Raw genomic sequence first — 27,977 nt, 5'->3', positions numbered from 1 at the left:
TAAAGAACCATTTTTAAGTTTCTTTGAGGACAGAGTTGTTGTAAACCCACATGAAGAGTTTATTTCTAAGGATGCCTCTTCATACCATTTTAATCAGGAATGGACAATTCCATCTTTCAGAGATCAATCAAATCATGATTCACCCCATCCTTTAGATCCTGTTTCATGTATTAAAACCTATCTGGATCTGACAAAACACTTTTGGGCTACAGACAGACTTTTCCCTTAGGGAAAAACAAAGGTAAAGCTGCTACTTTTAGATTATTTCCAAATAGATTAAGATTGTTAAGATTATACAAAAAGCCTACAGATGTAGTGGTCTTGATCCACCACAGGAATTATCTGCCCATTCCACTAGAGCAGCCTTTCTCAACCTTTTTACCTTGGAGGAACCCTGTAAATAACTTTTGGATCTCAAGGAACCCCTGCAAACAATTTTTTGGTCTCGAGGAACCCCTACATTTATTTTTCAGGAAGCATGGTCTTAAAGTAGGCTAGGCTGCTAATTTCACTATCTCCTATTACACTGCCACTCATTATACTGTCTCCTGACCCCCCAATTTAGTGCTTCTTGTTACAGTACCACCTAATATAGTGTGCTCTATTATACTTCCCCCACGATGGGGGAAAATGCCAAGGAACCCCTGCAGAGTCCTCAAGGAACCCTGGGGTTCCAGGGAACCCTGGTTGAGAAAGCCTGCACTAGAGGTATGGCGGCCTCATGGGCTTCTCTAGGTAAAGTTTCCCTAGAAACCATTTGCAAATCAGCTGATTGCGTGTCAGGCCATACTTTCATCAAACATTATAAAATTGATCCTACTATGTTGACTACTAGTGTATTTAAGTAAAATATTGTTTCTTTGGCAACCAATGAGAATTTATTATTGTTGTTGCTTTCTTGTTTCATTAAATTTGTTGTTTTACACATTCCTGCCCTATTTTTTTATTTTCTAGTTAGTGCCCATCTGTGATGCTGTCATGGAGTCACCAGGGAAACAGGAAAATTGAATACTAACCTGACATAATTTTCCTTTCCTGGTGAACTCCATGGCAGCATACAGGCCAGCCCATTGTTGCCGCTCATCCAAAAATTAAGCAATGATAGGCATAGAGTGGGGTTACTTTTATACTCCTGATAACCATTTATGTGAAGAGATGTTTTAACCCCCTCTCGACCGCCTAAAGCCACTTGGCGGTGGGAGTGTGGAAGCTACAGGACCGCCTAACGCCGATTGGCGTCAAGTCCTGTAGGCAGAGATCAGCGGGGAATGCGTGCACGGACAAAAATACTTTTTAAATTAACAAAAAAAAATAAATAGAAAGCTCTGTTGGTGGGCAGAAAAGGAGGTAAGATTCATTTGGCTGCTAAGTTGTATGGCCGAGTAATAAACTGTTAAAGCTGCAGTGTGCTGAATTGTAAAAAAAAATAGCCTGGTCACTAGGGGGGTGTCAGCCTGTGGTCCTCAAGTGGTTAAGCTCCTTTAATTTCCCTGTATTATTTGTTAATGGTTATCATTATCATTTTTTGTGAATAAAATATTTTAAGATTAGTCCAAGAGGAAATTCCCCCTTGCTCCTGCAGCAGCAGGCAATTTCAGTCCTCTTATGAGAGATATTGTCCTGATTGGACACAGGAAACATCAGTGCTGATGGCAGGACTAATAATATGTTAAAGGACAAGTATCAATAACCAAGTGTTCTAAAATCGCAATGTACAGTACAAATGATGTCTAGCTGTGCAAGCATTTTTCTACTTTTCACGTTAAACATCAGTGGCAAAAACTTTAATTCATTGGCCTCAATTCACTAAGCTTATCTCCTGTCTTTAATAACTCTTCTGAGCTGTTTCTACAGTTATCCCCATAGTGATAACTGTAGAAAAAGCTCAGAAGAGTTATTAAAGACAGGAGATAAGCTTAGTGAATTGAGAACATTGTGTGTAGCTTTTAGCTGCATTGGATTTTTTTTATTTGCAAAATGTTGTTTGTGCTGATAATTTAATAATAATAATAATAATAATAATAATACAGCCAGCTGCTCTCTGCATCTCTCAGAAGACTGCAGCAAAGAAAAACATTAGTATGAAAATCTAGCTTTGGTATCAGATTTCACACACAAAAGATAATATTTGTTTAGGCTGGAGATACCGTAGATACATTCATCCTGTTAGTTCTGCAGTTGTTTATGCTGGAGATAGATACATTCAGCCTGCTAGGCGTTATTCTCCTCAAAGCCAACCCTCAGGACCCGTTCATATTACGGTAATTAGCGGGCGATTCCCGTTAATCACCAAAGCACTAGTGCTTTTTACCCTATGACAGTGATCTCACTGCATCGATTGGCGCCAATCGTGGGCATTTTCTGATTAGCGCCTGTAATAGAACGCGGAAAAGCCGCCGCGTGTACTGACAGCAAGGTGGCTGATTCCGCGTCCAGGACGGCGGTTTGCACGCAGCAGCGTGCGTCTGGTGTGGCTGGGTCTGTTAGTTCACACAGATTGAGGAATACGTGCGCGCTGAGAGGCAGAACCTTTATGACAACCAAGGAGGGATCAGCCAAGTGACTATTAGTTGATCATTGATGGGTGGCGCCGGAGAGCGCCGCTCTATATATAGTTACTGCTGATCAGTCTCAGGTTGTCTGCCGTTGTGAACACTTACATGAAAGCACTCAGACCTTAGTCAGATCCTACAGTGTGTTAGAACCAGGAGGACCTGGGAATTCACACTGAGCCAGATTATTTCTGTGTATCATTGTGCTATACTTCAGACTAGTTCCAGGGTGTCGAGACCACGGACCTCACACCCAAGATTAGGGACTCTGTGTTATCATTCTGTTATACTTCAGACTAGTTCCAGGGTGTTGAGACCACGGACCTCACACCCAAGATTAGGGACTCTGTGTTATCATTGTGTTATACTTCAGACTAGTTCCAGGGTGTTGAGACCACGGACCTCACACCCAAGATTAGGGACTCTGTATTATCTTTGTGTTATACTCCAGACTAGTTCCAGGGTGTCGAGACCACGGACCTCACACCCAAGACTAGGGATACTGTGTTCCATCATATTATACTCCAGACTAGTTCCAGGGTGTTGAGACCATGGACCTCACACCCAAGACTAGGCATTGTTTTGATATCTGTTATGACCTATTGCACTATTGCATTTCTGACTATCCCTCTGCTTTCTGATTCGGTACCTACGCATATCTGATTATCTGTTGCCAACCCTGCCTGCCTTTGGATATCAGCCTTCTGTCTCTGTACCTTGTCTGTCCGTGTGTTGCCGACCCGGCTTGCTCGACCTTGAGAACTATCTCTCTCCATTAGAGATAGTCTCCAGACCTGCTAGTGACATCCACCTTTCAGGTGTCACTCACTCACAGGTCCTTTCTACTGTCAGCCTGGGGCTCCATCTCTTTGGAGGTCTCAGGCTGCTGGAAGGTTTTTGCACTTCCCAGAGGGCGGTATCGCCCATACTGCCAAAGACCACCTGCTCCTCGGGTGGTCCAACTCAAAGTCATTACTGTTGCACCAAACACTCACACTATATAGGTGTCCAGAGGTTAGTTATACTTGCATTATCGGTGATTCTGCAGATCATCAATAATCGGGTATATATCTGTATTCTTGGTGATACTGCAGATCACCAATAATCAGATTCTCTCTGTGTGCTGACACCGATCGTTACAGAGCCAATCGCAAAATGTGGTACATGCAGAATTTTGCAGTGATTCTGGAGAGATCACAGTACAGTGCTTATAAAGCACTGACCGTGATCGCTCTGAATCGTGAACCGTGATCGCTCTGAATGTGCATGTTCCAAAAGAAAAATGCACAATGTGGGATACATTCCTACTTTGCCATTTATCAAGGGCAAATTCAAATGTAATGCTCCGTGCCACTAAGATGTACTTGTATATGAAGATTTTCAACTTATGAACATGATCAAAATATTCAATGTATGTACAACTCTTAATTTTACCTTGTCCAGCACAATTTGTCAATTAATTCTTTCATTGTTATTTTATCCCATTCCTCAGCATGTGGTGCCGTCCATGGAGATTCATTAGGAATCTGCAAAGTTCAGTACAAAAAACATACATCATATAAGTGATTCTACAAAAAAAAATCAAGAATGCAGGGTTACATATAAGCTGTTACACACTTGAGCATTGCCTCAGAAGGCAATTATATTGTAATGGTACGTTCAAATTGGAGCGTTTGCAGTGCGGTGGAATCAATCAGTGGTGGGTCGAAATTTCGAATGTGAAAAATTTTGCATAGAAATTCACAATTACGGATCGTAATCGTAATGTGAAATTTCAGGGAAAATGGTAATTAATTTTGTATTTAATAGTAATATTTCAGAATTTCGCATAATTTTGTGCCGACTTTAGTGGTAATAGCAAAGAACCCATGCATGCTGTTGCTACCAAAGTTGCTACATATGTTAAGGTGAATAGTGGGCACAATTTTTCATAAAGACCTTGTAGTTTTTGAGAAAATCGATTTTAAGAAAGCACAGAAAATATTTTTTAAATTGTAATTTTTCTGAGTTTAAAAATTTTTTTCTTTGCATCTTTAAAATTGGTTTTCTCAAAAACTACAATGTCTTTTTGGAAAATTCTGTTTTTGTCTTGTACCCACCATTCTTCTTAATATATGTAGCAATTTTGGTGTCAATAGCATGTATGGGGACTTTGCTATTCACTGGCAAGATCAGAACGAAATTACGCAAAAATGATGTGAAATTTAATGGGAAATTACGAATGACTATACGAAATCAATAAAATGTACAGATCGTAATTACATATAGGTGAAATTGCGAAAATTTACGTGAAAATTTGTGTAATCGTAATTAGCTGATCTGGATCATCACTAGAATCCATCATCATAACAAGAGGCATGCTGTGCAGTATAGCATTCAATCATCACTGTATGTGTTGCATGGTGCCCCTAACGCACAACATTTGCCCTCCATTGCAGAAAAACACAATGTCCCAATGTGACCCAATGTGAACCTAACTTTAAAGGACATCCAAAGTGACAATAGCCTATTATGCTTTACTTACCTGTTTTTTTTTTACAGCCCCTAGAAGTCTGTGTGGTCCCTTGATGGCAATGGTAGCTTAGTCGCTAGAGGGACGGCAATCATTACCATCACCATATTTTGAGCTATTGCCCCTTATCAAGTGATCCTTTTCAAATGTACAAGTGCACTTCATAAAGATAAAACCTCAAAACCTAGTTCTGTGGTCTACTGGTATTATGATTCATTCCATCAACAGGATAGTTTTGCTTTAAAAAATAAAAATGCCTATTGACTGACAGTGAAAATCCATGCTTTTATGATGATTCCTAACAGTTATATATACTATGGTAGCATTATATTCCCTGTGTGTCTGCCTGTCTAACACAGATCCTTGCTACCAGCAGCACTATGTGGTATCCTTAAAATGCTGTATTAAAACTCCCATAGCAGTGAAATGAGTTTTTCCAAAATGGTCTTGATAACTTTCTCCTCTACAGCAGAGGTATCATACTAAGTACACAAGACTTAAACAAATGTTTCACAATATGGTTTCCTTTTTGTGGTCAAATACTAGGTGATCCAGATATCTAATAAGATGCCTGCCATCTCCAAGATGGTTCAAGCGGTTTCCTGCTCCACCCTGGTTGCTTATATGCCTACAGTATTATAATCTTGTCCATTAAGCCCCCAAAATCTAACCTAAAAATTTTAAATTTTTGGGTTGGTTCAAACCAAACCAAATTGTCAATATTCAGGCTGATTTGGCCTTAGCCTAAATATGTACTGCATAAATAATTATAATATGTGTTTGAGATTGAAATGCTGTCTTTCAAGTATTTTTTCCTAACAAAATCCATGGTTAAATATCAGGATCACCTGCTATTTGCTAGCAAGCATTGTAGCCATTGTTTGGGACATAAAGCCTGACAGCTAAGGTCATCAGAATGTAAACCAGAAATACAAATGGCCTGATGAGATAAACAATTTTATCTATAGATATAGACATAATAAGTTTCTTCCTTGAAACCAATATTATTATATTGTTTTTTAGGGTTACATTTTAGGATTGCAGATTAACCCTCCTGGCGGTTATTTTTTTTTTTTGCCAGATTGGCAAAAATCCGTTTTTTTTTTATTATTTTTTTTGTGTTTCATGTAAAGCTACCAGAGTGGTAGCTACATGAAACACCACTAGAGGGCGCATGTGTCCCTCTAGTGCGAACGTCGCCGGCATCAATAGCAAACAGGGGAACGCGTATATAATGCGCTCCCCTGTTTGGCTTCTCCTGTCGCCATGGCGACGATCGGAATGACGTCATGGACGTCAGCCGACGTCCTGACGTCAGACACCTCCGATCCAGCCCATAGCGCTGCACGGAACTCATTGGTCCGGGCAGCGCAGGGCTCTGGCGGGGGGGGGGCCCTCTTGCGCCGCTGTGTACGGGCGATCGAGCTGTACGCGCGGCTAGCAAAGTGCTAGCTGCGCGTACAGCATTTTAAATGGAGCAAATCGCTCCACCAGGGGCTGAGATATCTTCCTGCGCGGCATAGCCCGAGCTCAACTCGGGCTTACCGCCAGGAAGGTTAAACTATCTCTATTGCATCAATTACTGTTTTCCTTGTTTATTGAGCTCCCAATAAGGATGAGTGGGTGGAAAAAAAAATATTTTTCCTGAAGCGAAACTGAGCCTGAGCATTAGTTGATGCGTACCATAGCAGCGGGGGTTAACTCACCTTGGTTATCCTCTCTGGTGCCAGTGCATCCCACTCTGCTTCAAAGTGCATCCCACTTTCTGCTTCATAGCTGGAAGGAGGAAGTATGGGAAGGATATAGATGGGCATGAAGCACTGGCAATAGAGGTGGAGACAAAGGTGAGTTAATCCCCACTACTGCGGCCTCCCAAACATTGTAAAGAAGACCTCTTCAACTTCTTTCCCCTTCCTTGCTGTTAGGGGCTTTTGATACAGATACACACACCTTTTAAAGCGGTATCGTCACCATAAAAATCAAATTTCAACAGCAACTGGTCTGAGTGTATTAAGTGATAAAGATGCTAATCCTGCATTCAAAACTTTCAAAACGTTTTCTGCTGTCATGATTTGGAGTTATCATATACCTTAGGAGCACTGGCCCTTTAGTAGTCGGTGCCAAAGAATTGCATGCTGGGGGTTCTTTTTATCTATAATCTATTCCTCCTCTTCTCTTTATTTCACTGTCTGCTGCTTATCTGAAACCTGATCCCCTACTCACTTGTTTTTACAAGCAAGGCTGAGGTGACTAAGTGATTGGAGGAGACAAGAAAAAAAGTAAAGGGCAGAAATGACATCATGAGTTAGCCTTTACTGTGGGCAAAAGACATGGCCCCCACCAGGAACAGAATTCTTGTCATTTACTATATAACATTCACTGAAATCAAAACGTGGACAGTACAATACATGTGTTATGTAAGTAGATCAAGTATTTATCTACTTACCGGTATGTATGTGTTTTTTTCCCTGGAATAGTATGGCTGAACCTACTGCTTTAAGATCTCTTATCCGGTGTTAGGAAGAACTAAGTTGCAGTCTGACTGCAGAGAAATGGATTAATAGCATGGTTTTAATGCTTGTAGCAAAAAAAATATATATATATAAAAGGGAATGCAAGTCATAAGTAGGATTGGTACTGTATATGCACCTTTACTGCACCATGATAAATGCCACTTCCTAATACCTTTAATAAATCTGAAATGTAACATTGTGGGTTACAGGCCTGCCTGACTGCTAATTGTCTCTGTAAGTAATGCAATAAAGATTTTACCATCATCAAGGCCACTGTTACTACAGCATTCGTAAATCCATCACAATATGTAATATACTGTAAATTGCATCAACTCACTAAGTTCTGTGGGTATTAATTATCTTTTGTAATGAATACATTTCTATTTTGGTTGTATGTGGTGGGCCTGACTAAGTCTGGAGAACACTGAAAATATAACTGACCAAACAAACCTGCACTGATCTCTAGTGTCTTAAATTAGACTATGTTTATATCCATATTAAGACTGTAATTTTCTGAAAGTTAACATTATAAAAGTTTTTGGAACAAAGCATTAAAATATATCATTTGTACATTTCTCTTTGTTTTTTTCTACTCATACATTTGCATCAACTTAATACTATGCTCTATAGCACCATAAATAAAGTCATACTGTAATGTTTTTCTTTTCTTTTATATTAATATTTTTGGAGCATCCTCATTACTTTTTTATTTCTGAATGTCCTTTATATGTGCCAGGACTTACATATTAACATTTTCCATAATCTGTGTCTTATAAAAGGTTACCTCTTTTCCCATTTCATCCATAGTTCTCCAGAGGTTGTTGTAATCCATGTAAACAATTGGGTTCCACATAGGAGGGAATGGACCTTTAAAGGCATATGATTTACCCTGAGGGAGTTTAAATAAATTATTAAAAATGATGTTGTACCATAGTTCTAAACTGAGTAAGTATACAAACATGTAAAACAGCATATGTTTATGGTGTTGAAGACTCCCAACCCTGTTTGGTATTGGGTATTTCATCTTTCACATCATTTGAATTGAAAAAAGTCATTTGAGGCAAAGGCAAAATGACTTCTAGAACACCTAAAGAGGGGTCTTGCTGAAATGTCCTTACTTTGAATAGACCAGTGATGGCGAACCTTTTAGAAGCCGAGTGCCCAAACTGCAACTCAAAATCCACTTATTTAGCACATTGCCAACACGGCAATTTATTCAGAAAACTGTGGTTTTAGTTAAGAAAAAACAACTCATACATTAAAGGCCACTCAACATTTAAAGTAATTACCTCCACATATGAAATTCAGCAATTACGCCATGTATAAAATGCAGATATTACCAATTACGCCTCTGTCTCTGCTGCTGTTCCCAGCCAGTGCGCCTCTGTCTCTGCTGCTGTTCCAAGCCAGTGCGCCTCTGTCTCTGCTGCTGTTCCAAGCCAGTGCGCCTCTGTCTCTGCTGCTGTTCCAAGCCAGTGCGCCTCTGTCTCTGCTGCTGTTCCCAGCCAGAACCATAAGTTAACTGTCAGGAGGTGAACACTGAGGTATCAATGCGCAGTGAGGCGCCAGGTGAAAAAGTAATCCTCTTTCACCCGCCTGCCTCTCTGCGCTGTTCTATACCGGATTTTTTTTTTTGAGGGGAGGTGGAGTGAGAGGGGAATTATTTATTTTAATAATAAAGAAAAAATTATGTAAAAACCACTCAACTCTGCAATATAGCGATGGCAGCCAGCAGCCTGTGTGCCAACAGAGAGGGCTCAGAGTGCCACTTCTGGTTCGCCACCGCTGGACTAGACCATTAACTAAATTTAACAAGTGTTAGAGATTTGCACCAAAAAAACTACATTACTGGTTTTCTGTAGTACATTAACCAGCGGTGCTCTCACGAATAATTCCTCGTGATTCAAATGAGCTGTAATTTCTGCAGCTGAGCGGCTGGATGCGGCGAAGTTAATTACCAATAATGCCGCCATCTGCCCTGCGTTTCAAAAAGCTTGCACGCGTCCTGTTGGTCGCATTTCAAGCCTTGCTATGGCGCACTTCCTCCTTCAAGCTGGAAAGAGAACGTGAACCATAGCAAGGCTTGCAACGCGACCAATAGGATGGGTGCAAGGTCTTTGAAACGCAGGGCAGATGTCGACATTATTGGTAATTAACCCCGCTGTATCCAGTCGCAATTACAGCTCATTTGAATCACGAGTAATCACTCTTGAGAACACCGCTGACAATAACTGGATTTAAAGAGGCACAATAACAATGTATAGTAGAATGCACTACATGATTCAGGATACCTAATTTTACAGTAATTACCTTGTTTTCAGCATCAGAAACACTTTGCTGTATAGGTTTTCTGTAGTGCATTAACTGAATTTAAATTGGCACCATATCAATGTAATAGAATGTACTACGTTATTCAGGATACCTAATTTTATATTATTTATTCTGTTTTCAGCATCAGAAACACTTCACATGAATTACTGTATATTGGTATGTAGCCTCACTATCCAAGTTGTATAGCCTAGCCTATTTAGTTATGCAGCCTTCTTCTTCCAGTACACTTTGAGAGATTGGATATTTCTGCTTACTTCAGAGTACACAAAAAAACATTCCTCAGTGATGCACCTTGACCGGCAGTAAAGATGTCGCTATCCTATTAAGAATGCAAATAAGGGAGAGGAAAAATTTTACAATGGGCAAACACTGACTAAATAATTTATTAAAGGACAACTGAAATCAGAGGGATATGGAGGCTGCCATATTTATTTCCTTTTAAGCAATACCAGTTGCCTGGCTATCCTACTGATCCTCTGCCTCTAATACTTTTAGTCAAGCATGCAGCATATCAGGTGTTTCTGACATTATTGTCAGATCTGAAAACATGAGCTGTATGCTTGTTTCAGATGTTTTATTCAGACAATACTGAAACCAAATAGATCAGTAGGGTTGTCAGGCAACTGGTATTATTTAAAAGGTAATAAACACAGCAACCTCCATATCCTTCTCACTTCAGTTGTCCTTGTAAACAATAAGCAATTTTATGAATTAAGTGTTATTCAGTAAAGTTACTCTGTAATCAACAAGAAAAAAGATTTGCTTTGACGCTTAGAAAAAATGGGTATTAGTAGCTGCAATGCATGATTTTTTTTTTAATTGAACCCAGGTGTGTGGATCACACACCTGAAACAAGCATGTGGTTAATCCAGTTAGAATTCAGTCAGAAACTTCTGATCTGCATGCTTGTTCAGGGCCTATGCCTAAAAGTACTGGAGGCAGGGGATCAGCAGGATAGCCAGGAAATTGGTGGTTTTGATTAAAAGGAAATATTATGGGCGGGGCTTGCTCATGGCGCGCTGAAGACGTTTCTTCTCTGAGCTCCCGCTCCACTACCCCGTAGACTCATCAATTAGCTTACAATAGCGACCAATTTCTTCCCGAATGGGCAATAGGAAGAAAGATAAAGAGGCGAAGACCCCGGCCAAAGGTTCGGCAGCCTCTAAAGATCACATACAACGATTCCTGAAGCCGTTAACCCGGGTGGCCAGCAACACAGACATATCCAAGATGGCTCCTGACCCGGAGCAGAAAGACAAAGAGGTCTCTCCGGCATCGCCTCCCTCCTCTCCGCCGAAAACTCCCAACTCCTGCACATCTCCTGCTCGCCCAGAAGACCAGCAGTCTCCCTCGCTGAAGACCTCCACTAACCTGGCAATCTCTGCAGATCCAGCAGGGCCGCCGGCTCCCTCCCCGATTAGGCCCGCCAGTAGTCACTCATCTCCGGCCCGCTCAGAGGGGGCGGAATCGTTCAATGAAGTGGACCTGCATGAGTATATCCGTACTCTCCCAACGAAAGACGACTTAGAGAGGTATGTGAACCGCATAGAAGAGACTTACAAAAGGGAGCTGGAGGGAGTGAAGCAAGAGATACGCCATATAGGTAATAGGGTGGAGAAGATTGAAAAGGATATCGACAACATAGAAAACACCCTAATCGTCCAGCAAACAACTATTGACATGCACTCCACCCAGATCCACAACATTTATATGAAAATTGATGATCAGGAAAACCGCCATCGGCGAAACAACCTAAGAGTCAGAGGCCTGCCTGAGTCTATCCCAACAGCGGGGCTTCTCCCCATGCTCTTGCGCATATTCAACAAGCTGCTAGACAGACCTCCCGACTCCCCAATTGAAATTGACCGCGCTCATCGATCCTTGGGACCGGCCACAAACAACCCTGAAAGGCCGCGTGACGTCATATGCCGGATCCATTATTTCACCACCAAGGAGGCCATAATGGCGGCGGCCCGGAAAGCTGACCACATTGAAATTGACGGAAACAAACTATCTATACTCGCAGACCTATCCAGATTGACTCTGCAGCTGAGATGGGCGGTAAAACCACTGCTGGACGTGCTACGAGACAAACACATTCCCTACAGATGGGGCTACCCCTTCCAACTCCTGGTCAACCACGAGGGAAAATCCGCTTATCTCTCCACACCAAGAGACCTACCACGCTTCTGTGAGATCCTGGAGATCCCTGCCCCGTCTCTCCATGAATGGCCCTTGGACCTGCCGCCCGACACGGATAAAACAGGTCCCAGCCTGCCTCAACGCCCGGCCTGGCGCACCGCCTCTCGCAGAGGCAAGAGAAAGAAGAGCCTTGCACCGAACGACAACACGGACATTGGGTGAGATAAAAGCCTTTTTATTTGTCTTTGCCCCCTTGCACACAGAAGAATCACTAAGACTGCGCAGAGACGCACTGTTCCTGGCCTAACAAGGTGCGGTCCGAGGGCCGTTTCCTAAAATAGCGCCCTGATCATCACTCTCCATGGCCCCCTAACAAGACATTCCCCTAAACCCGCTCTTTGCAATGGGGGGCCCCCCGACACCTCTCCCGATGCCACGGGGGTGGCAAACTTTCTTTTCTTTGCCCCGGCGTATGTTACTATACAACCCTGGTTTGCTGTTATACAGTTACGTTCAAAGGTTCTTATGTTCCATTTGTTCATATATGTGTTCTCAGGCCGGATCTGGATGAGAGACCATGCAGAATCTGACTGATATTGCGACAGAGGCGAATACCCCATGCCTTAAAACCATCACAAAAGGGGTGCCCTCTAATAACTCTTTAATACCTACTTGCCTCCCTGCCCTAGAGGAAGGAATTACAGAGACCCTACCTGGGTCACAACGAAAGAGTCGTGGGGGGTGGAGGGATCTCAGGGCGTCCTGGGCCTCCTCACCCCACTGGATCTTTACCTGGCTCTAGCCAGTTGTAATACAATGTTAATGTCCCTATCTGTTTCTTATAGAAATGTTATTGGTTTGATAACCCTTATTCTGTTTTTGATGTTATGTTTTAATCTGTTTTCCCCCCTACACCCCCGGGAACCACCTTTCTATCACACAGGTATTTGGCCAGCAAGCTCTTCAGGTAGCGCTTACACACAGACTACTCAGCTAGATGGCAACATTACATAATCTCAGGTCTAGTCCCTGCAAATGTGCCACACTCAATGCTAAAGGAATGAATAGCCCTGCCAAACGCTCACAGATCCTATATAATATGCATAAGAATGGTGTTAAGATACTGTTCCTGCAAGAGACCCACTACCGTTCAGACAACATCCCGCAGGTTAGAAACAAATATTACACCACATGGTTCCATAGTACTTTCCCCCACTCAAAGTCAAAAGGAGTGTCGATTGCATTTCATAAGAGCTTGCCTTTCACGGAGGCGGAATCCCTCTCCGATCCCCTGGGAAGATACTTATTTTTAAAACTTAAAATTAGCAACAGGCCTCTCACTTTAGCCTCCATTTATTCTCCTAATCAAAACCAAGGCCAATGGATATTGCGCACCCTTACCAAATTGGAGGCTTTTGCTAAAGGTCCGATTATCACTGGAGCTGACCTAAATATGTGTCTGAACCCAGACCTGGACTCCTCCACGGGACAGTCTAACATACCCAAACGAGCCCTCCTCCAGGTAAAGGCTAAGCTACATGGAATGCACATCACTGACTGCTGGAGAATACTTAACCCCAAAATGAAGGACTACTCCTTCTTTTCGGCCCCACATGGATCCTTTAGCCGTATTGACTATATTCTTATTTCACACGGTCTGTTAGATAAAGCACTGGCCTCTGACATAGGGGTAAAGTTGTGGTCAGACCACGCTCCAGTTTATTGCTCCTTGGATATCCTGCAGCCCTCTAAAGGGGAATTTATATGGAGGCTTAATAACAACCTACTCAAGGACCCTGAGTGTCTGCAGGATGTCCGCAGGACCATACAAGACTTCATGGCAAACCATGTGAATGATGAAACACATGAGGCAGTGAAATGGGAAGCCTTAAAATGCACCATAAGAGGCCAATTCATCTCTCACGGCACACGATTAAAAAAAACCAGAAACCTGAAGCTGGCCGAACTTTTAACCAACCTCACATCACTAGAAGCTAAACATAAATCAGAGAATAACAACGTTCCTGCCACCATGGTGGAACTCTCTAAGACCCGACATCAAATCCTGTCCCTGTTAGATGAGCAATCTCTCAGACACCGCGAGAAATACCAAAATATACGCTACTCACAAGCAAACAAGTGCGGCACTGCCCTGGCACATTACTTACACCCCAGGACCAATACTACATTCATTCCCTCCATTTCGTCTCAGTCAGGATCTATAAAACATAAACCTGCAGACATAGCGGAGTCCTTCCGCGCATTCTACCACTCGCTATACAACCTCCCAGGCAAATACAAGGACCTAGACCGCCCCACCTTATCGGCAAAGATCAAAACCTACATAACAAACACCAAATTACCCATACTCTCTCCTGACACAATCACTGATCTTGAAAAAGACTTTTCTGAAGCGGAGGTCCTATCAGGAATCAGTTGCATGAAACTTAACAAAAGTCCGGGTCCAGACGGGTTCACGGGCGCCTTTTATAAAGCATTTTCCAAAGACCTGGTGCCCCTACTCACTTCTGCCTTTAACTCTATTACACAGGAATCCCCCTTCCCGAAACAGACACTACAGGCCCACATAGTGGTCATCCCAAAAACAGGAAAGGATCCCAATTCCTGCGGAAGCTACCGTCCTATCTCGCTCATCAACCTGGATGTTAAACTCTACTCCAAAATTATCGCAGACAGACTCAGGGATTCCTTGCCTCAGATCATTCACACAGATCAGGTGGGTTTCACGCCTCTGAGAGAGGCCAGAGACAACACGCTAAAAACTGTCTCCCTGATCCACAGAGCCCAACAGCATAAGATCCCTATGTGCATACTATCAGTTGACGCAGAGAAGGCGTTCGACAGGATCCACTGGGAGTTTTTGAGGGAATCCCTGACACAGATTGGCATCGGCCCCTGCCTTCTGCAAAAAATCATGGGCCTATACAGCTCTCCCTCAGCCCGGGTTAGGGTAAATGGGATCCTGTCGGACGCCTTCTATATCAAGAATGGCACGAGGCAGGGTTGCCCCCTCTCCCCCCTTCTCTACATCCTATGTATGGAACATTTCGCGAACGCACTGAGAGCCAATCCCGACATAAAAGGGATCCGGGTTGATGGGCGAGAAGCTAAGTTATATACGCGGACGATCTTTTGCTCTATATTACAACACCACATATCTCCCTCCCCAACTTCCTCAAAGAAGCTGAAAAGTTCGGCAACCTGAGCAACTTTAAGATCAACCTGTCCAAAACAGAGGCCTTAAACATCTCCCTACCACCTACCTTAATACCTAAGCTAAAACAGTCCCACCCCTTCAAATGGCAGGAAGTTGCCATTAAATACCTGGGAATTTCGATCCCGGCTGACCTTTCTAAGCTCTACAACTTAAATTTCCCTCCACTGCTAAATAAAATCCATAAAGACCTCCAATCTTGGGATAAACTATTCCTCTCTTGGGTAGGAAGAGTGAATGTCATAAAAATGGATATCCTCCCGCGTCTCCTATATGTGTTACAGGCTATTCCCATCTCGCTCCCCCACACCTTTCTAAAATTGATAGGACGCAGAATCAGTAACTTTATTTGGAGCGGCAGAAAACCAAGGGTCAGACTCAAACTTCTCCATAGGCCAAAGGATGAGGGGGGTCTGGGCTTACCTGACATACAGAAATACCATGTAGCGTCACAACTAATCTTGATTCTTGATTGGTTCCACGGCAGACAACAAAAACAGTGGGTTTCCTTAGAAAAGGAACCACGTGACGTAGACCAAAGAGCCTTACCTTGGGCCCCGAAAAACAAACGCCCCCCACCTAACTCACTCCCATACTGGTCAGCAGTAGTCATGGCAAAATGGGACCTCCATTGTTCTAGATATCACTTGTCTACCAGGCCCAGCCCGCTCACTCCCCTCTTAGACAACTGTGACTTTGGCATAGGTATAGGGAGGAACGCATTCTTAGGACATGATAGAACTAAATGGCCACAGATTAGACACTTCGTCAATAATCAGTCTCTCCTCCCTCCTGACATGTGGACTCACAATAATCAATCGCCCAAGCCAGACTGGCTCACCATCTCTCAAATGCAAAAGTTCTACGCCTCCCTCACACCAAAAACAAAAATACACAGGACCCTAAGCCCCTTTGAGCAACTATGTTGTATGCAGGACAGGCCCTCTCATATGTTAGCCCAAGTTTACTCCATCCTAAATGCGTCCACTGGGTCAGAATGTCTACAAAAAATACAGGACGCATGGCATAGGGACCTCGAAAGGGATCTGGACACTGAAGAGTGGGATAAAATATTCACACTAGCCCATAAGCTATCCCCATCAGTGGACGCACAGGAAAGGAATTTTAAAATCATCTGTAGATGGTACAAAGATCCAGCTCGGCTGGCTAAGTTCCAACCCAACTCCTCAAACCTATGCTGGAGATGCGAAAAGGAAATTGGTGACTATTATCACATATGGTGGAAATGCAAACACATCCGTCCGTTCTGGGCAGGTGTTTTTGAACTGCACGATTACCTATACCTTGTTCCCATGCCCTGCACCCCTGAAATAGCTCTCCTCTCTGCTCTACCCGGCTCTATTTCTGGAGCTAAAAAATCTATTTTCAGGTACATCCTCATTGGGGCCCGCCTACTACTCACCAGGAAATGGAAACAAAAAACCCTTCCCTCCAAGGCTGAACTAATCGTGCAGGTCAACCACCTCAAAAGAATGGACGAACTACTACTATCTGCTCAGGGAAAGAACGACATATTTGTACAGAGGTGGGCAGTATGGGTAGACTTCTGTGACTCCGACAAACTTACCACATTCCTGAGTAGGGCATAAGAACCCTCACAACATATTCATTGGATACGCCTAGCCTCAACCAATAACTTGTTATACAAATACTCCCACCTGTTTAGCATAAGTTGGTTCCCCGGTATCCCCTGGTTCGATACCCCCCTAGGCCCTCCCTCTCCCCTTCCCAAGCCCCTCCCTCTCCCTTTTCCCATCGACCTATGTAGCCCCTCTTAAAGGGGATGTTCCCCCCCCTTTCCCTCCCCCACCTCAATTCCTCCCCCATCCACCTCTGCCTTAACCCGCCCTCCCACATAGAAAAATCGGGGACACCAGCTCCTCCTGTCCCGGGAGAACCAGTATGGTACGCTATATGGTTACTTGTTGACTACTGTATCTGTTTTTTTTACATGACATGTGCACCCTGCTGTCACTCTCAAGATGATGTATCGGTAGCATGTATGCCTTACTACCAGCTGGATATACCTATTGTACCTTCAATGTTATGATGTAACCCGTTAAAAATCAATAAAATCTGATTTTTGAAAAAAAAAAAAAGGAAATATTATGGAAGCCTCCATAACCCTTTCAGTCCTTACCTCAGCCTCCTCTAGCTATGGTCCTGTCCCTCTTCTTACCCTCTCATCTAATCTGTTTGAAAAACATTTATTCACATTTGGTCAACTACTTCTTTGCTAACTCCCTCAAGTATCAGCTTCAGTCTGGTTTCCACCCTATCCATTCTACTAATATTACCCTCACTGAAGTCACAAATGTCTTTCTAATGCACCTGCTCCTGATCTAGCTTCACTAACATCTCCCAACCCAAGTGTCTTTGCACTCATTTGTCCTCAGTGTCCACTTTCTGTGCCTCAATATGGCCTAAACTGTAATTGTGATATTTCCACCACTCAATGTTGATAACACTCCAATAACTCCTGTCCCCCAGGCCCTCTGCCTAAATGTAATACCTGATTAGGTGTTAGGTCACGTCACATCATGAAACCCGGATGGCCGTTCGTTCAGAACGCAAAGTGTACGAATGCACGCCATCTGCATTTATATGCGTTGTGTGGCTGATCCCATTCTCTGAAAGTGAATGTTGAACGTTTTGTTAAAAAATGCGTGCAGCATGCATTTGCAGACCGCACTGGTCCGGAACGCATGCAGTGTGAACATCAGACAGTGCAGTCTATGCACTTTCTGATGTCGTGCGTGTCTGTCTCCTTCATGCATTGCCGACATCTGGACAGCAATGCGTGCAGTGTGAACAGTGTGAAAACCAAATTACTTGTGCATTTTATGATTTTTTTTAATGGATTGATAACTGCAACACTCTCCTCTGTGGCCTACCTGCTAACCAACTGGTTCTGCTTCAGGTCATCATGAACTGTGTGTCATGGCTCATCCTCCTCTCATCTTAATTTTTTATTTTTTTTTAGCACTTATCCCTTCTGCTAGTCCCTCTAATGGCTGCCTATCACATAAAGGATGCAATTCAAGATCCCAACTCTCATGCACAAAGCACTTTACAATTTAGCTCCTTTTTACACAGCTACAGTGGTGTAACTAAGGTGTAAGAAAATAGCTTGTTAAGGTAAGGATTACCACTAATCAATGCACATATAGAGGTGTTCATTATCAGCATCAATAAAAAAAACAAATAAGATGGTTTAAAGATGGCCCCTAGTGGGCCCCTCTGGCCCAAGGGCGGTTGCAACCTCTGCATCCCCTATTGCTACACCACTGAATAGCCAAATCTAGCTCCAGACACTACCCCACATGCAACGTCAACTCTTCCAATGATATTCTCCTGATTTCTTCTCTACTAACTTCTTCTCATTTTCACATAAAAAAAACTTCTCTCAAATGTCTTCTCTCCTCTCCTGGAACTCCCATTTACAGTCTGTTCAGCGCACTTATCTTTAGGCACACCCTGCAAACTCTTTATGAAAGCATATATGGTGATCCTACCTAGTAGGCGCTAAATGGCCACTGACCACCACACTGCTGCCAGTTCACCCTGTCTACGTTTTCTGTTTCTCTATCCTTCAATCCCTTTTATAAGCTCACATCGACAGGACTTCCTCAGTGTATTTATCACTGCTATGTGCAATCTGTGTTTATAACTGCTGTGTACTGTACAATACATTTTACCCCATCATTGCTTTAAAACTGTACATATTTTGTATTCTTTAGCACCATAGAAGATACTGATGTTATATAAATTAATAATCATAATAATGATAATAATAAGTCCACCAAACAAAAAGATCTTGAAGCCAAAGATGCTGTTTAAACGCTTATCTCCAAATCTGACTTCTATACATTGCTACACTCCCTTACGTATGCCATTCTAAATGCAACCCACACAAGCCAAATTATCTTCTCCTCTCAAAAATCCTCACCCCATTTAACTTACCTACATAGAATTTCACACCTGTCTCTCCCCTCCTCACACAAATTTAAAAACATGTTTTAATCAAGCTTATAATTCTTCCCAGGTCACTTTAGCTTGATACTGAACTATTACTGCTTCTAACTATAGATACAGTTATAGATAAACCCCTTTATCTTATCTTTTGTGACTCTCTTTCAACTGGCAGAGTCCCAGTAGATTGACGTACAGCCCACGTTTTCCCATTATTTAAGAAGGGCAAAAAATCAGATCCAGGAAATGATAGACCTGTAAGCTTAACATCAGTTGTATGCAAACTTTTTGAGGGGTTACTAAGAAAAACTATACATGACTTCATAGTAGAAAATAATCTTATTTCTCAGCATCAACAAGGGTTTACTAAAGACAGGTCCTGTTTGACTAACATGCTCAGCTTTTATGAGGTAGTGAACGCTAATGTGGATATTGGGAATGCTGTAGATGTGATATACATGGACTTTGCAAAGGCCTTCCACACTGTTCCCCACAAAAGTCTGGTGCAAAAGTTGAGGATGCAAGGACTGGGGAAGAGTCTGTGTGCATGGATAGGGAACTGGCTAATGGACAGAAAACAAAGAGTAGTGGTCAATGGATCATACTTAAAATGGGAGACTGTTAGCAGTGGGGTCCCATAGGGGTCTGTACTGGGTCCAGTGCTCTTCAATTTATTTATTAATGACCTAGTAGATGCAGTAGTGAGCAACGTTGCTATTTTTGCAGATGATACAAAATTGGGCAGAATCATCAACTCTCAGGAAGATAGTGTCATATTGCAACAGGATCTGGATAGGATGGCTATATGGGCACGTACAAGGCAGATGAAATTCAATGTTGAAAAATGTAAAGTCATGCATTTTGGTCGTACCAATGGTCTAGCACCATACAAGATTAATGGGATACAGTTGGGGACATCAAACTTGGAGAGGGACTTAGGAGTACTCATCGACAACAAGTTAAATAATCGTACTCAATGCCAAGCCGCTGCAGCTAAAGCTAACAAAATTTTGGGGTGCATAAAAAGGGAAATACAAACTCAAAATGCTAGCATAATATTGCCCCTGTTTAAATCTCTAACAAGGCCACATCTGGAATATGGAATTCAGTTCTGGGCACCACATTACAAAAAATATATTGCAGTTTTAGAGCAGGTGCAGGGACGAGCAACAAAATTGATACGTGGGATGGAAGGTCTCGCTTACCAAGAAAGGTTAGATAAACTGGGTTTATTTAGTCTAGAGAAAAGATGCCTTAGAGGGGATCTAATTAACATGTATAAATACATCAGAGGGCAATATAATAGCTTGGCAAATTAGCTTTTTGTCCCTAGGCCTTCTCAAAGGACCAGGCCTTCTCAAAAAGAGTGATTAAGATGTGGAATGCATTGCCACAGGAAGTCGTTATGGCAAACTCTATACCTGCATTTAAAGGGGGCTTAGATGCTTTCCTTGCGTTGAAAAACATCCATGGCTACAATTACTAGGTAATGCCTAATGATGTTGATCCAGGGATTTTATCTGATTGCCATCTGGAGTCAGGAAGGAATTTTTTCCCCTTTTGGGGCCAATTGGACCATGCCTTGTAAGGGTTTTTTTTGCCTTTCTCTGGATCAACAGGGATATGTGAGGGAGTAGGCTGGTGTTGTACTTTGTTATCTGGTTGAACTCTATAGACGTATGTCTTTTTTCAACCAAAATAACTATGTAACTATGTAACTATGTAACTAGCTATGCATAAATCATTAGTTCAAACACAATTTTAGCTCATTGATTTCTCTCACTAACCTCTAAATACCTCCTTTTTCCACCCTTTTCCCTTTAGACTGCAAGCTCACATGGGCAGAGCACAAATAAATTTAAAGAGTGACCCACTTATGTTAACTTGTACACGTATGTGCTATACAACTGTTTCGGGTCCATGATGCCCTTGTTTGTCTCTGTAACTTATAACTTATTTATAAATGTTTATGTGTACTGCACAACAGAATATCTAATTCAATAGTTCAATTTTTTATATTTTTTTCTTATGCATCATTCTGTATTTCTTTTATTTCTATTATACAATATTGGAATTTATATAGTTATTCTATACCTATTTATGTACATACTGTATAGTCATCAATTGCCCTTTCAAAGCAAGTTTAATAAAAATATCTGCTGTAGAATTATGGAGCCTGTACTTTACATTATGGTCACTAGATGTCACTAGTTACATCAGAAAGTCTGTGTACAGTATACTATATTAGGCACTTTTGTGTTACAATTAAAAAAAATAAATGTATAAAAAAGATAGTATTAAAAGTTTGCATTTAAAGAGCACTCACATCTTCCACAATGCTTTGCAGATTATGTAGTCAACTAGTCATGTCACTAATTACCCCTAGAGGAGCTCACCATGTAACCCTACTATGGTAACAGTAAAAAAGGGCGCAGGAGGCTAGTGGACAAATCGGGCGCCGCCATTCACTCCTATAATAATTATCGTTTAATGGGCGCCGAACAGGAAAAAAGGGCGCCCGAGAATAATAACGTTTTCCAACGGCGCCCGAAGATTTTTCATGTTTTATAACTGCTTGTGATGATTTACGTTTCTTATTTCAATAAACCATTATTTTAAATGTTATCCCTTACTGTTTGTAAAACATTATTATTCACAAAACAAAGCGATCAGTACGTAATGTAAATTGTAATATATTTTATCCCTTACTGTTTTTAAAACATTATTCTACACACAATACAGTGAGCACTAAGGAGGGTCTTAGGTTTAGGCACCAACAGGGTGGTCTTAGGTTTAGGCACCAACAGGGGGGTCTTAGGTTTAGGCACCAACAGGGGGTTTAGGTCTTAGGTTTAGGCACCAACAGGGGGGTCTTAGGTTTAGGCACCAACAGGGGGTCTTAGGTTTAGGCACCAACAGGGGGGTCTTAGGTTTAGGCACCAACAGGGGGTCTTAGGTTTAGGCACCAACAGGGGGGTCTTAGGTTTAGGCACCAACAGGGGGGTCTTAGGTTTAGGCACTAACAGGGGGGTATTAGGTTTAGGCACCAACAGGGGGGTCTTAGGTTTAGGCACCAACAGGGGGGGTCTTAGGTTTAGGCACCAACAGGGGGGTCTTAGGTTTAGGCACTAACAGGGGGGTCTAGGGGTTAGGGGTAGGTACAGGGAGGGTTACTTAGGCACCAACAGGGGGGGTCTTAGGTTTAGGCATCAACAGGGGGTCTAGGGGTTAGGGGTAGGTACAGGGAGGGTTACTTAGTAATTTTTTTTTAAAACGTTATTATACGTTTCACTATTTAAACGGAAGATTAACGTTTTTACAATTGCCGATTTAATGCACATTATTTAATGATTTATAACTTTATAAGACATTAATTTTAAACGAAATACAGTACAATACATTTTTAAACGTTATCCATGCTTATCGTTTAAAACCCCGCACCCTTTTTTCCCAGCGCCCCTTTTTAACGTACGCCCCTACTATAACCATAGCCTGATGCCCATATCAAACAATAAGGACTGTTTTAGGGGAAAACAATTAATTTATGTATATGTTTTGAGATGTAGGATCCAGCTAAAACTGAACATGACAAGTATACTTATAACATATCAATCCTCTATGCAATTCTGATTTCATTTAGTTTTCAAGTACGCACAAACAATTATTGTTTTTAAAACGTATCTGCTGGTGCAAAAAAATTGCAGGAATTAACAATAAAAACAATGCCACAACCTCTGAGTTGAGTACTGCACTCTGCGAAGCTGCCCTTAAGTCTGCACAGCATTTCTCCACTGGAACTGATGTCTAATATGCAGTGATTTTTGGTGAAATCGGGGAAAACTGGTTTTGGACTCTGTTCAAGCTTTAGGTGTCCAATTCCAACTTCACCTTGCAACTTTTGGCTTTTCTGGTTTAAACGCATTAATGTCTATGGTGCTAAATTAGTTCCTTAAAGTGTCCAAACATGCTAATGTTAAAGTTGCTATGGAGGACAACGTCACTTGTGGGAACAAGTTACAATTTTTTTCCTTACAGGAAACCTGAAGCCTCGTTATTTATGTAAAAAAACTTGTTGACTTCATTGCCATAGTTTTTGCCACTTCCCTGCCACCGCTATCATCACTTTTTTTTTTTTATGTTTAAAACTCCAGTTCTCCAGACAAGATGGGTGCAAGCCCAGAACTTATTCTGGGGCATTCAGGTGTGCATAGATCACAGGCACTTTCATTTTCAGCCCGTGTGTGTGTCTTGGCTCCCTTGCTTTTAGGCCCCGTTCACACTGCACGCGTTTCCGTCCACGTTTCAGGAACGCGTGCAGAAGGCCGACACGCACGACATCAGACAGTGCATAGACTGCACTGGCTGATGTTCACACTGCATGCGTTCCAGACCTGTGCGGTCCGGGAACGCATGCTGCACGCATTTTTCCAAAAACGCGCGGCTGTCTCATTCACTTTCAGTGAATGGGATCAGCCACGCAATTCATACAAACGCGCATGGCGTGCATTCATATGCATTGCATTCCGAACGCATGGCCGTCCGCGTTCGTAATGTGAACGGGCAGTTTGTACTCCTGACTCACTCTGCTTGTTCCTGCGCGTGTCCCACAACTGCGTCCAGTGTATCTTATAAGAATGCACACGGAGGGGAGGCAAAGAGGCAGGGAAAAGGGTGGAGATGGGTGGCAATGCGGGGGGACACAGGCAGAAGATGATTTTACCGGCTGGCAAAGGCTGCAGTAACAATAGACCACTGCACAAAGGTATGTCAGCCTTAAAAGCACATATCACTATTACAACATATTAAAAACATAACTGGCTTCAGGCTCCCTTTAAAAAAAACTCTTAGTTTTTGCAAAAATGTATTTTTATACTTTGGCAGGAAAGCACATTTTTAATTCTGATGGAGGTGGGATTACTGCACATTTTAGCTTATTACCGTATATACTTGAGTATAAGCCAAGTTTTTGAGACCAAAAAAGTGGTCCAAAAGTGGGGGGCTTGGCTTATACTTGAGTCACAATTGGTTGGTGATTCTCCCCCCACCTTCCAAGTGTGTCTGTCACCGCAATAAGGTAGCAGAGCCGGCTACAGTCCCCTTCCGTCTCCCAGCATTTACAGAGTGCTCTCTACTGTAACTTCTATATGGCCATTTTTCGATCCTCTTCACCATCCCCGCCAGACCGAAGAACAATGGCAGACCCACCCTCCACATGCTCAGATTGCTCTCTGCTCTGCCCGTGTGGTTGTAGCCAATTAAAACCCATTTGATGGCTGTGTGCCGTTATGCCCGCCGGAATCACCCCTCCAAAACTGTAGTAAATTAATGGCCAATAGATGGCCATGTGCTGTGCCTGCTGCCTTCCCCCATCAGACCACATCAGGAATGTCACTGACTCTCTAGTTTCTCCCCCGCCGAGTGTCCTTTGGTATAGGCACAGCGCTGTGTTCCGTTGCCTATGGGTCTGCGTCGCAATGATTCCTCTAGCTTGAGATGCAGCCTCTCTTTGCTATAATTCGTCCAGATGCCCATGTGGAACAGGCGCCGCTAGAGGTTGTCATACCAATTAGAGGCTGCATCTCACATGCTAGAGATGAATCATCCCGACGCGGACCTGTAGGTAAGTAACACAACAGAGGGTTAGTGCCATACTGCTCTGGTCTGGCAGCGGGGGATGGAGGGGTGAGGTGGCTGGCAAAGTGGCACACAGCCATCTAATGGCTTTTTTATTAGCTACAACCACATGGGCATTATAAAAAGTAGAGAGCACTCCGTATAAGCGGGTGGGAGGTCTGCCTTACATTGTTCTCTGGTCTGGGGGGGAGGGGGGATGTAACGGCCATATGCACAGTAGAGAGTACTCTGTACATTCCAGGGCTCTGCCTTACATTATTCTCTGGTCTGGTGGGGGGGGGGGGGGGGGGGGGGATTGTGACACACCTATATTGAAGTGGCTGTGTGTGTGTGGGGGGGGGGGGGGATGGGAATTGCACACAGTCACTGTGCACATGTGGGGTTTAAGGAGGTATGTCAGGGCAAACAGTCCAAGATGTGCTGACATCACTCTGCACATATGGGGGGGGGGGGGGGGGCTAATACTCAAGTCAATCATTTTCCCCATTTTTTAAGGCAAAAGTTGGGGGGTCGGCTTATACTCGGGTTGGCTTATACTTGAGTATATATGGTACATTTTGCATGCTTTAATACACAATACATTTTGGGTTCAGCAACATTATTTTGCCTTTTAAACGTATTGTCTTATCAGAGACTGGCAACTAGTATAAAAATAAGTGGTGCTGCTTTGATTCAGTCTTTCATACAAATCGGAAAGCGTTTTAATACCTCTGTTTTTAAAGAGCCTACATAGGGCTTGATTCACAAAAGAGTGCTAACTGTTAGCACGGGCGTTTTCGTGCGAATTTTCGCATTGTGCGCGATCGCGAATTTTCACATGAAACGATAACAGTTTTGAGTGCAAACGTGAATTTTCCCGCGAAATCGATATCGTTTTTGCACAAAAATTCGCGCTTGCACGCAAAACCGTTATCGTTTTGCGCGAAAATTCGTGATCACGCACAATGCGAAAATTCGCACGAAAACGCCCGTGCTAACAGTTAGCACTCTCTTGTGAATCAAGCCCCTAGTGTTCTGGTGGGTGGAGGCATCTGTGCGTGGAGGGGAGGTATCACAAACCCCAGCATATAGGGTGAAAAAAAATGAATCTCTCTATACTCAGAGAAGTTGGAGTTTACTCTGTATTTATACACATTGCTAGTGTAAAATGAATGCCAAATATGAACTCAAACATGATTATGTTCATGCCAATTAATATGTCCTCTTTAATAATTTTACCTTAACATAATGAATGAGGCGCTGGACTTCATTTACTTTATATGTTTCCACTCCAAATTCTTTAGCAATTCGCAGGATTCTGTTCTGAGTTGGTCCAACATAGGCACCACCAAGATCAACATACTTTGTTTTGCTATTCTGTTATAAAATAAAAATTATTTTACTGTGCAAAATTCTACAAACTAACACATTAAACATTCCAATGTACATCTTTGATAAACATGCTTTTTTTAAGCTAAAAAAAAATAAAATAACTGGGGTCATTGCTGAAATTAATTTTAAGAAAAATTTTTTTCTAAGAAAAAAAAACAAAAACAAAACAAAAGCAATATGTAGCTAATAAATGCTCTGGCATGCTTTTTATTCACTATTGCGAGTATGACATTCTTAAAGGTTCTAGTTTTACCTCAAGCATAAAGTATATATTTCAGTGAAAAAACAGACTGTACAATAAATACATGCTTATTTAATCTATGTTCAATACTATATTAAATATTACACAAAAAGCTTAGTTTCAGGCACACATGATGCTAACCTGACAAAGCAGAGTTTCAGTGATTGCCTTGCTGATATTTCAGCTATTGGGTGCTTTAGCTGAATACACTGGTGCCAGAATCAAACACACCTCTCCTAGTCCTGTGTAAGTCCTAGTCCTGTGTAATCAATGACAGTACTGTATAATAAATCCTGGCAGAGTGGCAGATATCTGGAACTTCAGGCTGCAATCGACTCGGAAAGGTATGTCCTTGCCCTTAGTTATGAAGGACTGACACACACAAACAAACATAAACACACACACACGCGCGTAAACAACAAAAACAAAACAAACCCACCAAATTTTAGTTTTTTTTTTTAAGTATTGATTTAAAACATGCAGCATATTACTTGGATCCTTACAAAAAGCAGCAGAAAAAAATCCTTGCTTTTAGTGCAATATTGCAGAATATTTTCCATCCTCAAGCATGGTGGATTGAACTACATAAATGGAATATATAGTTATATCTCAAACCAAGCAATCCATCCAAATTTTTGCACTGTTGGGTCCAAATGATTCCACTCAATCACTACAAGAGACAGCGATCGGCTATATCTGCCTATCTCCGAGCAGAGAGCCGATACTGCACCTGCACGGGAGCCGGGAAGGTAAATATTTACATCCACGCTGTTTGGAGGGGCACAGCGAGACCACCGTGGGACACAGGAGAACGGGGGAAGCCTCGATAGGATCCGGAGGCTTCCCCCACCCGAGGTGAGTACCCCCCAGGGGAACTTTTTTAGGTTTTCTTTAAAACAGAAAGAAACTTGGAATAATTCAGCTTTAAGTGAACATTTGTGGCTACCCACAATGCACCACTACTGAATATGCAAATTATCTCTCTATGCCCCTGTCATCCAGGCTAGCATCCAGAACTGCTGGTGTATAGCAAGGCCTATAGCTTTACATTTTGCACAGCCACATCAACCTCACATGTAGACAGCCTGTTTTGGACTTTTGGTCCTCATCAGTACTTGGCAGGGATGGATATGGCTGTATGGGATAGAGCTTGGACCAGTATAACAGAGTAACCAAGCAGCTCGGGGTGACCCAAAGCAAATTTGGTCTCAGGGTGCTTACACACATCTAATTTTGATTTACCAATTTTACGCTTTCATGTACAGTGCTGCCCATAATTATTCATACCCCTGGCAAATTTTGACTTAAAGTTACTTTTATTCAACCAGCAAGTAATTTTTTGATGGGAAATGACATAGGTATTGCCCAAAACATAATAAGACAATGTACAAGAGGCATTATTGTGAAAAAAACACTAATTGGTTGCCATGAATGAATACACACCTTGATACCA

General features: G+C 42.4%; 1 protein-coding gene across 1 annotated transcript in view; it reads right to left on the bottom strand.

Annotated features, from left to right (window-relative positions):
- The window catches only part of LOC137544514 (amine oxidase [flavin-containing]-like), a 266,964-nt gene that overhangs the window by 97,659 nt on the left and 141,328 nt on the right, over positions 1-27,977 (bottom strand). The window contains exons 3-5 of the mRNA XM_068265600.1: positions 26,131-26,268; positions 8,362-8,466; positions 3,987-4,078 (exon numbers count right to left, since the gene is read on the bottom strand). Coding sequence (XP_068121701.1) covers positions 3,987-4,078; positions 8,362-8,466; positions 26,131-26,268 — 335 coding nt within the window. The remainder of the gene's footprint in view (positions 1-3,986; positions 4,079-8,361; positions 8,467-26,130; positions 26,269-27,977) is intronic.

The sequence above is a fragment of the Hyperolius riggenbachi genome, chromosome 2 (assembly GCF_040937935.1).
Source record: "Hyperolius riggenbachi isolate aHypRig1 chromosome 2, aHypRig1.pri, whole genome shotgun sequence".
In the NCBI taxonomy this organism is placed as follows: Eukaryota; Metazoa; Chordata; class Amphibia; order Anura; family Hyperoliidae; genus Hyperolius; species Hyperolius riggenbachi.
Note: the sequence above shows the minus strand (reverse complement) of the source record. Positions and strands in the feature narration are given on the sequence as shown.